The sequence below is a fragment of the Primulina eburnea genome, chromosome 10, assembly GCF_022965805.1.
Source record: "Primulina eburnea isolate SZY01 chromosome 10, ASM2296580v1, whole genome shotgun sequence".
Lineage (NCBI taxonomy): Eukaryota > Viridiplantae > Streptophyta > Magnoliopsida > Lamiales > Gesneriaceae > Primulina > Primulina eburnea.
Window position 1 is genome coordinate 32,007,353 of NC_133110.1, and position 13,983 is coordinate 32,021,335.

The following is a 13,983-nucleotide window of genomic DNA, read 5'->3' on the forward strand; positions in this document are numbered from 1 at the left end:
GAACAATATAACACAGAATACTTTGCTACTTATATTGATTCAGGTGCTGGAATATGTACAGCAAAACGAGGAGTTTTTCCAAACAATTTGGAAGAAGAATTACCCAAGATTGCTGGAAGAGATTTTTCCAGACGAATCTTAATTCTATGTAAAGGAATTAAGATGACTGAAATTATGATTGAAGGTGCTGGACAAACACCTTTGTACAAGGTAAAGACACCACCAATTTATTTTCATGATACATGAGCTGACATATTGTTAGGAAATAATTTCCTACAGATGTTCAAGTCACATACTCAAGAAAATGAGACTAAAATATTAGTGTTCACAACACCTTGTGATCACAAAATCATAGTCCAGAGACTACGAGAAGCATTTTATAGAAAATTGCCGATCCAATTTCGCAGCAAGCGTGGTGATTCAGGACAACTTTTGAACCCAAAAATGAAGGATTCTAGACGGTTTGGAGAAACAATGCTCCGGTTAAGAGCAGATCAAGTACTCCAACCAGAAGATATAGAATGCCTTAAGATAACTCTACTAACAAATAAAGTAGAGTTCGAATCTAAGGTATCATTGGAAGATGTCAAGAAGAGGATCAAATAAAATTACAATGAAGATCCCTTGGCATGGTGGGACAGAAATCAACTCAAAGCTTGCCTTAATATTAAGGAAGGCAAAAATATGAATTTGTCCGTTGCAAGCCTATCCCAATGAATATCATTGATCAAAGGGATATGCAGATTATAATCAAGGAACATTTAGACCTTGGTTTAATCAAAGCAGGTATGTCACCATATAGCAGTCCAGGTTTCCTGGTAAGAAACCATGGTGAGATAAAACGAGGAAAACCCAGATTGGTTACTAATTATCAAGAAAATAATAAAATTCTGGAGTTTGATGGGTATTTTATACCAAGCAGAGAACATCTAATTAGTTGCATACGCAATGCAAAGATACTCTCTAAATTTGATTGTAAGTCCGGATTTTATCAGATTCGGATGGAGGAAGGAAGCAATAAATTAACAGCTTTCTCCACACCTCAAGGACATTATATTTGGGAAGTGTTACCAATGGGACTGGCTAATTCACCCCAGATATTTCAAAGGAAAATGGATAATCTTTTTAAAGATTATTTAGTTATGTTTGTTTATATTGATGATGTTCTAATAGCATCTAAAGATATGAATGAACATGTTAAGCATTTGGAGATTTTCTCTAATGTTTGTAAGAAAGACGGACTGGTTTTATCTGAAAAGAAAGCAGTCATTGCTATAAGAAAGATTGAATTCCTCAGAATTGAAATCGATGAGTCAGGAATAATTCTGCAAGACCACATAGTTGAAAAGGTGCAGAATTTTCCAGAAAGTCTCAAAGACAAGAAACAACTTCAAAGTTTTTTAGGATTTGTTAATTTTGCTGGGATGTTTATCAAAAACCTAGCAAAACACAGGAAGGTGTTCAGTCCATTATTGAAAAAAGATGCAAGATTTATATGGACAAAAGAACACACAGAATGACTTATCCATTTAAAGAAGGTTTGTAAAAATTTTCCAAAAATAGTTATTCCTCAAGACGAAGATGATCTGGTATTATATACCGATGCAAGTGATCATTGGTGGGCAGCAGTGCTTACTAAGCGCACACCAGATGGAGAACAACCATGTAGATATCGTAGTGGGTTATTCTCAGATGCAGAAGTCATCAGATGGCATATCAACGAGAAAAAATTTTATGCAGTTAAAAGGGCTTTTGAAAAATGGCCATTATTCTTACTTGCAAAGAAATTCACTTTGAAAGTTGATAAAACACAGGTGAAAGCTCTCTTAAGGAATAGAATTGAATCTAAACCTGAGAAAGCCAGATTATTAAGATGGCAATCATTATGTCAGAATTATATTTTTGATATTATAATAATAAATTCTCATGAAAATATTCTTGCAGATTTTTTGAGAAGATATGGACGTCATTGACATTGATGCTATTATCAAGATGCAGAGACATATGAGGGAACACCTTGAAATGCTTCAAACCGAGTTCAACAAGTTGGCTGTTAACGCAGAAGTTGCGGGAAGGCTACAACAAGCTGATAAGAGAATTGTCTCTGATCGAATTATAGGTTGTTTGCAGGCATATACTCAGTTATGGTCTGTAATGCAAAGGCCTATCCTCCAAGGCATTGAGAAGCCATTGGTTTCCCAAATGGAGAGTTTTCGAGTACAAGACTCTATACCTGTAGCGGGGGATTCAAATACCCCTTGCACAAGTGTTAAGTCGGAATCATCACCAGATGAGTCGGCTGAAACAAAAATTGAGACTCCTGGTCCTTATCTTGAGTCATCAAGTCAACTCTTCACCTCGAGGATGGAAGAGGGAGAGATCAACCTTAGGCCTCGTACTGACAAAGGCAAATCTAAGGTAGGTATTAATGAAGTTGCAATTTCTCCATTTCAGGTTTACCAACAGAACTGGGAGAAATTAAAAACAAGAATTGGCATTAACCCAGCCATCAATAGGGTTGATGTTTCAGGGATATATCCTAGGGTATGGATGAAACCTAATTCCTATCATAAGGAGGTCAAAGCTTGGTATGAATTCGGGTCTCTTGTCTCAGTTTATACTACATCACCCAGCTTTCCGGAAATCTCAGGTTTACCAAAGTGGATCCAGGAAGCTGTTCACGAGACTTGGGCGAATAATGATTATTTGTCTAGAGGAGATGTTTTGGAGCTATACTTTTTCAGTGCAGCACCAGAACCAGCAGGGAAAGGTTCTCACGAAGCCTTTCATTTCATCAAGTTAAGGAGGCCATATTCAAATATTCAAAAATTTATCAAGGATCCTCCAACAGAAGAAACACCCCTGGTTGCTTCAATTACTGAAGATGATATTTCTACCAGAAGAGCTTGGGGTTTATGGGTCTGTCTCACTGAGATGGACAAAGTCAAGTTTCCGTTCAAATTTTATAATCATTCAGTGAACGGATCATTCCTGTTAAATACCATGACAGGAAAAACAACAAGTTTTGCAGAAGATTTATTCGAGAAAAAGAGAAATCTTTTGTGGAACAGCAAGCTGCCGGCCAGTAAAGAAACTCGCCGAAAATTCTGTAACATGGCACACATAGGAAGATGGTCAGAAAACATCTGCCTTGAATGCCAAAACCAGAAGGAACCTGAATTCGGTAAAGGATTCAAACCGAGATCTGATCGGAAACACTTTACCGACACAAGCACAAGTGGGGATGGACCACATTCACGTTTTCCTCGAGGACACCGAAAGCCAAAGATTCCTCGACAAAATTGAATGTGGACATGTGACTAGTCCACTAACAAAAAGAAAACCCACCATGTGAGTGGAAGGACATGACACCAATAATCGGTGGAAAAGAATACAAGGACCACTAACAATAAGTGGTAAAAGACAAAAGGACATTGGATACTATATCTTTAAAAAAGACTAAAAGAATCCAATGAATAAAAGCCAAATAACCGGTCCCGAAATTTTCATCTATAAATAAAGACAGATTGGAACCAGTTAAACACACCGAAATCAAAACTAAAGATGTACCGTGTATATCTGAAAGTCTTGAAAAGAAGGATCAATTACAAGAGAAAGGAGGCGGATGCTCTTAAATGGCTAGTACAACGTTTCCAGGAAAAAAGAGACGAAATTACCGCAGATATCTTGTATACTCATCGTCAATGGTATCTCAAGGAGATAAAAGAAGATGAGAAGATAACTTCTAGATTAATAATCTAGAAAAAGACAGGTCATGAAGGGACCACTCAACCACTATATGGTCCCCAAGCAAGCTGTAAAGGCTGATGAAGATTTGAAGTCCGAGTTTCAAGTCCGAAGAAGCCTTCTATAAATAAAGGAGCAGAAGGAAGATGAAGGCATCGATCAACCTCTTCATTTTTCTTCAAATCATTTGTAATATTTTCTCTTTCAAGTTTATGTGTGTGGTGAGTTCAACTACTGTTAGTAGCTAAACAAGTTTCTCCTCCTCTACAGGAGATTACTATGTAATAAATAAATGTTTGTGTTTGAATAAAAAGATCTTTGCTCTTAACCCCTCTCATGTATTATTTTCAAAATTTTATATTTTACTGTACATTCTAAGGTAGGAAACGAATTAGAGTTGTGCCAAGTTCTGCTGAAGGAATCTGCTTAGTAACCATCGGTTGCGATCGCGTGGTTGGACTGTGAGAAGCAGTTCGTAAAATACGGTGGATATAACCCGGTGGTACTCCGGTCAAAGAGGTAAAATATTTAATTTATTTTCGGAAGCATGATGTACCATTATTTACAAAAGAAAAATCAATTATTCAAAATAAAGATATAAGGGTAAATTTGAAAAATTAAAAGAAATGGGGAGTTGAAACAAAGTTTTAGTGAGGTAGGAAGTAAGGCAAAAACTTGTGTGAGACGGTCTCACGGGTCATATTTTGTGAGACGGATCTTTATTTGGGTAACCCATGAAAAAGTATTACTTTTTATGCAAAAAGTATTACTTTTTGTTCTGAATATGAGTAGGATTGACCCGTCTCACAGATTGAGATCCGTGAGACGGTCTCACATGAGATCTACTCAGGAAGTAAAGAGAAAGTTAAGAATGAGTATAGAGATTTTTTGACAAGTCCCTTAATTAAACATGTAAAAATTATGAATAATAAATAATAACCCGCTGAAACATGCAATAAATGGACAAAAACTCCAAAAAAATAAATCATGAACATGAAAAAATAATAATTAAGAGGATTCAGAATGCCAGATTTTGATATAATTTCATATTTATGATTAATTTTTTTTTTATAAAAATTAAAATATGTTAATATATGGCTCGTTGCTTTGGAGTTTGAATTCCATATCGTTGATGGGATCGATAGATTGTGCAATCACTTGAGGAAATGTTGAATCTTTGCCCACCAAAAATTAAACCCATTTTCCGGCAAATCTCCTTTCCGGCGTTCGTATCATCTGCCGCCGCACTGGCGTATCCTTCGCCACCGTCATCACCTTACCTATCAAATATAGCCACTTCAATACTCAATTCCAGGACCCCAAAACAAGCGCTCGAACTCTTTGACGCGGCCTCCAGAACCATCAATCCAGCGAGGACTCTGAAACTCCACTCAGCCATTATCCATTTCTTGACCGACGCGAAACTGTATGTGAAGGCCAGATGTTTGATAAAAGACCTCATTGAGATTTTAAGAACAAACCGGAAGCCTCATAAAGTGTGTTCTTCGATTTTCAAGGCACTTGATCAGAGTCGGACTTCGGAGAACAATTTTAATGTGTTTGGAGTGTTGATAGTTGCTTTATGCGAAAAGGGTTTTGTTGATGAAGGGTATTGGGTGTACCGCAGGTTGGGCAAGCTGCCTGCTGTTCAAGTTTGTAATGCACTTTTGAATGGGATTCTGAAAACGGGCCGGGTAGAGTTCATGTGGTATGTCTATGGAGACATGGTTCTGAAAGGTGCATCCCCGAGTGAGGTGACTTATGGTATACTAATCGATGCTTCTCGTGATCGAGGGGATGTTGCGAAAGCCAAAGAGTTGTTCGATGAGATGATCCAAAAAGGGTTGAAGCCAACGGTTGTGAATTACACTACACTTATACACTGCCTATCTTTGGAGAATAAGATTTCTGAAGCAGAAAACTTTTTTCGGAGGATGCGAGAAGTTGATATTGATCCTAATGTGTACACTTACAATACTATAATGGATGGATATGCTAAGATGGTAAATGTTCAGAAAGTCCTTAAACTATATCACGAGATGCTAGATTATAAAGTTCTGCCGAATTTTGTCACCTATTGCATCATAATTGATTTATTTGCCAAAATGGGAGAACTGGTGGCTTTTAGTAGCTATTTTGTGCATATGGTGAAACTAAACGTTGTTCCTAATGTGTATATATATAACTGTATGATGGATGGATTCTGTAACGCTGGTGATCTATCTTCTGCTGAGGACATGTATCTGGAGATGGAGAAATTCGGTATTTCTCCGGATGTTTTTACGTGGGGTATACTTATTAAGGGCTACTGTGGAATTGGTAAAGTTCAAGATGCAGAGCATGTGTTTTGGAAGATGAAAAATGCAGGACTAATCGCAAATTCTGTGGTGTATAATACATTAATTGATGGATATTGTAAGAACGGAAACATGGAGAAAGCTCTGGAGATTTGTTCTCACATGGTGGCGAATAATTTGCAGCTGGATATAGTTACTTTCTGTACACTAATAGATGGATACTGCAAAGTAGGAAAGATGGATGCCGCCATGGGACTTTATTCCGAAATGGCAATCAAAGGTTACAAGCCCGATGTGGTTGCATACACTAGTTTGATTGATGGGCACTTCAAAGTTGGTAACAAAGATGCAGCTCTTAGACTGCACAAAGAAATGATAGAGTCTGGAATTGCTTCCAATGTCTTTACAGTTAGTTGTTTGATTGATGGGATGTGCAAACATGGTAGGATCAATGATGCAATCAAGATTTTCTTGGAACAATCTACAGCTGGATTCGGTGAAGAAATAGGCCAGTTTGGCAACGATAATATACGCCATAGTTCCCCAAATAATGTCATGTATTCTGCCTTGATCAATGGTTTGTGCACAGATGGTCGGATTTTTAAGGCCAGCAAGTTTTTTTCTCATCTGCGAAGAAGTGGGTTACGACCAGAAATCTCTGATTATGCTGTTATTATAAAGGGGCATTCTGTATCCAAACACATGTTTGATGTTATGATGCTGCAAGCAGACATGCTAAAGTTGGGCATGCTGCCAAATGCATTCTTATACAAGTTACTGAATAGGTGTTATCAGGGTATGGATGATTTTGCATCCGCCCTGAAGTGTCGTTATGAATTATCAAATTCTGGCCTGGATCCCACAAACGAATATGTTTTCCTTCACGTTTTGTGAACAAGAATTTTGCAGATAATAAGGATGAAATATAATAACCAGAATGGTGATCCTTCCTGATAATATTTGACTTGTATATCAATATTCATCTCATATGGTGACTGAGTTAGTGAAAGATCACCAAGAATGGTGTTTTTAGTTGCCATAGCTTTTGGTGAGAATAAAAGAATGACAAGAAAGTGAAGGAAGCAACTGAAAAACTGAGTTAATAAGTTAGAAAAAACAAAAAATCAATAACTTGGTTGAGCTCTGTTTCAGTTATATCAAGTCCTTGTTCATTTCATTTCGGTAGTATGAAATATGTAATGCGAAGAAGATAACCCGCTTGATATCTGACTAATGTATTTATACACTGCATCTTCTTCATTTGTTAAATACAGAGCTATAATGATATCTCGAGCTTCTTGAACACTCGCTGACAGAGCGCATCATGCTTTACACAAAACATTATAGTCAAAATCTTGGGGATTTCGCTTCAGTATCAAAACCAGCACGATTCTAAGCTCATCTTTTTTGAATTTTGGTCAGTTTGTATTGGGACACCCATGCCATGTAGAAATATTGAAAAAGAAATCAGGGTCGAGTGTACACGTGACGGGTTCTTGGGACAACTTATCCGATGATGCTACGGCCTCAACTAGGACTTGATAGTTTCGGAAGTATCTCCATCCAATATCACATCCAGAGAAATTTAGAAAGTTCTGAATTTTTTTGTGTAGTTCTTTAGATATACAAGTTTTGCATCTCAAAATATATTACATCAATCAACCCCACAATATTGTTAAACTAAGTCTCGTTTCACCTCTCTCTCTTGGTTACACGGATATAGGTCAAATAAACAATGATGTCTTTACAGCTTTCAGGCAAGCATTTTAGTAGATACACCGATTATGATAAATGGGAGTGTCCCTCCCGGCGTATCCGAAAACGGGAGTAAAGTATTCACACGACAACAACCAGTTTCATTCTTATAATTCAAGTTTAGACGTAATACCGATACATGATATCTACTATTGATCTTAATATAGCAACAGCGAGCACGATTCTTCGACATAACCACACATTTATTTCTGGGAACATATTCACTTCCGGCATTAACAGGTACCTGATACCATTGAGGTTAAGAATTTTTCTTGTGTTTCTTGTCCTTCCACTCTTTGATGTCAGCATCAATCTCCGCCTCGACTCTAGCACGAAACCCTGGGTATGGCTCGTATCCAAAGGAAGACTGCAGAGCCTGCAAGCAACCAAATAGTATGGAACAGTAAAATCACTTGATACCAATACAAATTCTGTGAATTTTGCAAAAGATTCAAATACAACCAATAAGTTTACCTCTAGTAATACAAAGAAAGGTGCCATGAGGAATGCTTGTGCGAGATTGTCCAGCAAAGCAGGTGCTCGCTTCTACAAATTGAGACAAAACAAAGGCATTTCTAAAAATAATTGAGGCAATTGTGAAGAAAATGCTTCATGGAGAAACAAGAAGAAAGATACACCTAGCACCCACAAGATTTAAAAAGGTTGACTCTTGGGTGTAAACCGACTATAAAATGCTTACACCTATCACCTCTCTGCAAATACCAAAACATATCGAAAAAGAATATTCGAGAGTGAAAAATCCTCAAATTTTTGTAGTTGAAAGTTTAAATTTCACAAGTTTGCTTTTCGATAATTATGATTTCATCTGATAAATTTGTGTAGTTATGACAAATCTCTAGAACGAGATTCATATAATTTTTCTCAAGGAGAATGATGGAAGCTAACGATGAATGACAAATGATCAAAACAAGTACCTCAAACACCCCGTGGCCTATGAACTGTCCAGTCCAGCACAATAATTGAGATGCCAGAACAACCTGGTTCAATGATGGTCATCATCAGCAATAATTCTGGAATAATGCATGAGGCTAAACAATAGCATCGTTCTACAGGTGACAAGTAGAGTAGGAACACGAAAAAAACATCAGAATTTCAAACAGCTCATCATAATTTTCATTAACATTTAGTAGAGATGAACAAATATAAAATTTCCGTTGTGCTGCATCAATCATTCAATCCACGTCTATTTTTGAGGGTTAAACTCTCAAAACTGCACAGTAGCAGGGGACAGAGGAAGTTCTCCCCATATAATTCAATTCATTCCTCACAAGAACTAAGATAGAAAACTTTCCAGAATTGCACTACTTGATGGAGGTGCTTAAAGCTGGGACAGTCAAGACCAGCTGGAGTCCTCTAGAAATAACTTGACCACTTCTATTACAGAGATACAAGAAACATTCAGAATACAAGTCTTTGAGTGCTGTCATAAGCAAAGAGCTACTAAATGCAGTCCAAATAAAATACTCATCCTTGTATAAAGAGAGAATACTTATCCTTGAATGAAGATTTCGTTCGCTTTATTAAGTAAGACTGAGGTAAAGGAAAGGTAGGAAAACCCGACCAAGAACGTCCCATGGTTAGCAGTTTTAAGAATAAACCAGAAAACGTTAGGCAACGTATCCAACTGAAATTAAACCCTTAAGGATTCACGTATCAAGCATGAACTACAGAATGACAAGATCAAAATTTCAACAACTTAAAACCACAAGTTTCAATTGCCAAAACACAATAAAGCCCCCCGCGTCGATATTTCCTTTTCCGTATCATACCAATACTAGGATTAAACGTCTCCATCATCACAAGCAATTGCAAACTCAGATATCTGATCATTTTTCCTTGTTCAATTAGGCTTCATGTGGAGGTTTTTTCAAACAAATAGCCCCCCTTAATTAAGAGAGTTCAACACTAATAAATCCGAATGCACAAAAATAAATGATTGAAAAGTCTTACAAAATCTAAACCCCATGATGTCAAAACACCGAAAAAAAAAAAGAAAAAAGACTTGAACTACCCTCCAAGCTAAAGAGAACCCTAGGCTATTAGCAAGAGCGCTGCTCCCAATCCAACAGAGGAAAACCAAGAACGCAGCCAAAGAACCCGCCTTTTTATCCAAACCAACATAATAAAAGGCATAGATTACAGCGAACAAGAACCCGTAATTGAAAATCAAGAAACCATCGTCCAGTGATTGAATCGCAGAGAGCTTGAACAAAGGTGGCGTGAAATGGAGAAGAACCAAAGCAGTGAACAGAATCGGCCAAACAAAAATCATATGGATGAATATATTGACGGGATTGCTGTGATAAGCTCCGTAAAATGAAAAATGCTTCTCCAAATCAAACAACCCCATCTCCGAAATGAAATTTCCTGAAATGGGATGTTGAAAGATCGGACTTTTATGAATTTATTGAGTTGCTGGAGCCCCCCGATGCTTGAAAGAAAACTCACGTTGATTTATTAAATTCTCAAAAAATACGATAAAGTTCGCGGATAGGCTGCGATTAATGAATTTGACCTATTACAAACTTCTTACAATTAATACCTAACGACTAATAAAATAGGACAGGTCTCCATTTGGTCTCCTCTTTTTAATGCCTAAGTTCTCTTTATTTCTCATTTTTTGGATTTGATCATTCCGTTAATTTTAATTGAGTGAGTCTCATGTGAGGACCGTCTTACGGATCATAATCTGTGAGACGGGTCAATCCTACCCATATTCACAATAAAAAGTAACACTCTTAGCATAAAAAGTAATACTTTTTCATGGGTGACCCAAATAAGAGATCCGTCTCACAAATACGACCCGTGAGACCGTCTCACACAAGTTTTTACCATTTTAAAGTTAAAATATGCAAAATTAACTCGTGAATTAAATCCAAAAAACAAATAAAAAATAGAAGTTCAATTCAAGATAATAGAAAAATGAGAACTAAATTGGGAATTTTCCTGCTTAAACTATAAAACAAATTTTTACAAGATTTATTTTATTTACCCTTAATTAAGATATCATGGACAGTACATTTAAAATATCTGCCTCAATAACGTATCTTTTTTTTTTTTTTTATATAATTGAGTGATATTTTATAAATAAAATTTGAGTAGGTCTCTTGTGAGACGATCTCACGATTTTTTATCTGTGAGACAGGTTTACTCTACCGATATTCATAATAAAAATTAATACTTTTAGTATAAGAAGTAATATTTTTTCATGAATGACCTAAATAAGATATCTGTCTCACAAAATACGACCCGTGAGACCATCTCACACGAGTTTTTGTCATAAAATTTATCCAATACATGAAGTACTGCTAGAAAGTAAAACTCAATAATATTGAACGAACTAATTCGACCTCAGATTCAACTGGAGAAATATTGTAACACATTGGAGTTTCCAAAATATTTTTGAAAAACTTGCCAGCTAGTTCGATTTATTAACACAAGGGACGAAAACGACCCCAACTATTTTAGATATTCCGAAGTCTCTACGGACAAATATATTGAATAAGTTGCTATAATCGATGACAAGAACATATCCGACCCATAGAGCCACTCACAACCCGGGCCCATTTAAAAAGCCCAATTTATATATTGGGAAAAAGGAAAGAATTAATACAACACAAAATGCCCACTCCACAATTTCTTTCAACTTGCGTGTTCTTCAAAAAAAAAAAAAAATCGTCTTCCCCAAAAAATTCCACCCCTCTAATTCCGAACCCTAGATCCGATATCTGAAGAAAATCCGATGGAGTATCTGTAATTTCAGACACTATATCGATCCTTGTTTGTTCCACGCAAGGATTAGCCTTCTCGAATTTCCTCCTCAGTCGCTCCTACAATGTCATGTCTCTATTGGACTCGCCATTGGATCAACCGTCATCGCTACCATCATCCTCCGCCGTGCATTTCTGTATATCAGCCGCAGCACCTCCTTGTAACGTCCCGAAAAGTTGAAGGTTCACGTGAATCATATGCATGCAAGTTATCAAATTTATTATGTATTTTAATTGAATTACTTTAATTACATAATTTTGCTTGGTTTCATGACATGAAGGATTTTCTGTCCCGATATTCGATGTCGGACCCGGAACGGATATTGGAGACGATTAAGGTGCAAAAATTTAATGTTATATTTATTTTAAGCCAAAAAAATTAGTAATTTAAATGATTTACGAATTATAATATTTAAGGTATAATTTAATTATTAGATGATTTATAAGATTTTAAGCATTTTAAAATCTTTATTTTAAAAATTTAGGAATTTAATCCTTGAATATGATGCAAAATATTTTTACAAGAAATTTTATGCCATACTTAATTTATTTAGCATTTAAATGTTTAAGTTGAATTAGGAGTTTTATGTATTTAATTATGTGATAAAGTTTAATTTATTTATCAAAAAGATACTTAATTATTTATTTAGTATTTTATTAAACCTAAACTATGATTACGTTATTTAATAGTGTATTTTATTCCACCAAAAGGTGGCAAACTCATGCACACAATACAACTCACGTGAAGGACACCTAAAACACACACTAAATACACACACTAAGTGCCTAGAGCTTTCTAGCCTTGGAATTCACACTTTTGGGTTTTTTTTATTTGATCCAACCATCACCGGTCCTTCACCAAGGACCGCACTTAGTACTATCGATTCACGCCACTTTTTCACAAAAGAAACAATTGAAACGTCCCGATCGGCCGCCGACTTCCCCGCAACGATTATCGACGATTCAAGCGTTTTAAATGAAAAGACACACATTAATTCTCTTTTTCTTATCTATCACACCATAATATATATTTGATGCATGTTTGCATGAAAATCATGTTGGTGTTGTATTTATTTTCGTTTTTATGTCAACTTATGCTTAGAACATGTGTTTTTGAAACCCAAAACTCTTCTTAATGATGCACAAAAGGGCTGCCATGGTAGGGGACCTTGAAGGGATGTTTTTCCACATTTTTAAGAACCCTTAGGAGCATGCTTGAAGGCTGGACAAGGGAAGCAACTAGGTTGAGCGAAAATTTGATGTTTTAGAGTCCTAGGGTTTGGCTAAGGCGCGGGCGGCTTCCTAAGTGCATATCCAGTGGTCTTAAGAGGGCTGAACTAGGGTCCTTGATGGGCTGCACGACGGTTGGAACAAGGGTAGACAGGAGTCGCGCCTAGGAGAGTTGCGCAAGGAGTCCTAGGGCTCGGGCGGAACGTGTTTGGGTTGGTAGGTTCAATCTAGCACCATGTATGGGTTTGTCCTAGGTCTTATAGTATGGATGGGTAGAGGCTGGACATGGTGGTTAAGGGCTGGGGGCGAAGCTAGCCTAGGTTCAAATCATATTAGGACTAGGAATCTTGTGTAGAAAAATTCAGTAGCTTCCTAGGCGGGTTCAAGGGGCTGAATGGGCTGGAATTTTGTTGTATAAGGGTTAGTTGGGTGTCTTTAAGCTTTGGTTCAAGTTAGGTTAAGTTTCGAGTCAATACGAGTCAAAATCGGGATATATGTCTAAGCTTTAAAAACGATTTGGGAAATTAGTCGAGGGGCATAAGTTTATGTCTAAGGAATATTTATGGGAGTGTTTTAAGATTATATGTTAAGTTTGGAATGATTTGGGACGTCGTTTTGAGGTCTAAGGATAAATACGAAAAACTATGCTTCTAAGGGTAAACCGGTCATTTTACACCTGAAAAATGTTAGGCGTCCTGGCAGTACCTTGAATGCTGTAAAATATGTTAATATGTTTATTTTAAATGTTTATGGAATTTTATGATGAAATGTTAACGTTAAAAGACGTGTTGCATGCTTGGTTTAAAAGAAAAATGATTTATATGTATGCATGAATTTTTATAAGTGATGAAAATATGAAACGTTGGAGAAGTTAAAGTGATTGTTACTAATACGATGATACGATGATATGATCGGAGATAACGTGAGGGAAAATACCTCAGAGAGAGCCTTTTTACGGGAGAAGCATGCAATATTAACGTCTTAAAAATGCATAAACATTTAAAATCATTTAATATTTAAAAATTATAATATCATTTATATTTTGAAATCAAGCATGCAACACATCTTTTAAATGTCCAATTTAAACCATAAAAATCATACACATTCAAAAATCATAACTTAACATATTAAAAATCATAAACATCTATGAACATTTTAAAATA

The 13,983-nt window shown here is 36.4% G+C and overlaps 2 protein-coding genes across 2 annotated transcripts; one reads left to right on the forward strand and one right to left on the reverse strand.

Annotated features, from left to right (window-relative positions):
* The first annotated feature begins 4,824 nt into the window (after positions 1–4,824).
* Positions 4,825–7,001, forward strand: LOC140803267 (uncharacterized). Its single transcript, XM_073159051.1, has one exon. It carries the CDS (start codon positions 4,914–4,916, stop codon positions 6,936–6,938), a length of 2,025 nt encoding a protein of 674 aa, XP_073015152.1. The 5' UTR covers positions 4,825–4,913; the 3' UTR covers positions 6,939–7,001.
* An 878-nt stretch (positions 7,002–7,879) lies between these two features.
* Positions 7,880–10,280, reverse strand: LOC140803268 (2-hydroxy-palmitic acid dioxygenase mpo1). Its single transcript, XM_073159052.1, has 4 exons — positions 9,832–10,280; positions 8,735–8,797; positions 8,274–8,345; positions 7,880–8,175 (listed from the first exon to the last, which is right to left on the reverse strand). The coding sequence occupies exons 1-4, from the start codon at positions 10,168–10,170 to the stop codon at positions 8,059–8,061; spliced, it is 591 nt and encodes a 196-aa protein (XP_073015153.1). The 5' UTR covers positions 10,171–10,280; the 3' UTR covers positions 7,880–8,058.
* Between the last annotated feature and the right edge of the window lie 3,703 nt (positions 10,281–13,983).

Coding starts and splice junctions, on each gene's coding strand:
- LOC140803268 (XM_073159052.1), bottom strand. CDS start 10,170: ATGGGGTTGTTTGATTTGGAGAAGCATTTTTCATTTTACGGAGCTTAT. Junction 8,798..9,831: donor GGTTCTCTTTAGCTTGGAGG/GTAGTTCAAGTC, acceptor TCATTGAACCAG/GTTGTTCTGGCATCTCAATT. Junction 8,346..8,734: donor TAGGCCACGGGGTGTTTGAG/GTACTTGTTTTG, acceptor CTCAATTTGTAG/AAGCGAGCACCTGCTTTGCT.
- LOC140803267 (XM_073159051.1), top strand. CDS start 4,914: ATGTTGAATCTTTGCCCACCAAAAATTAAACCCATTTTCCGGCAAATC.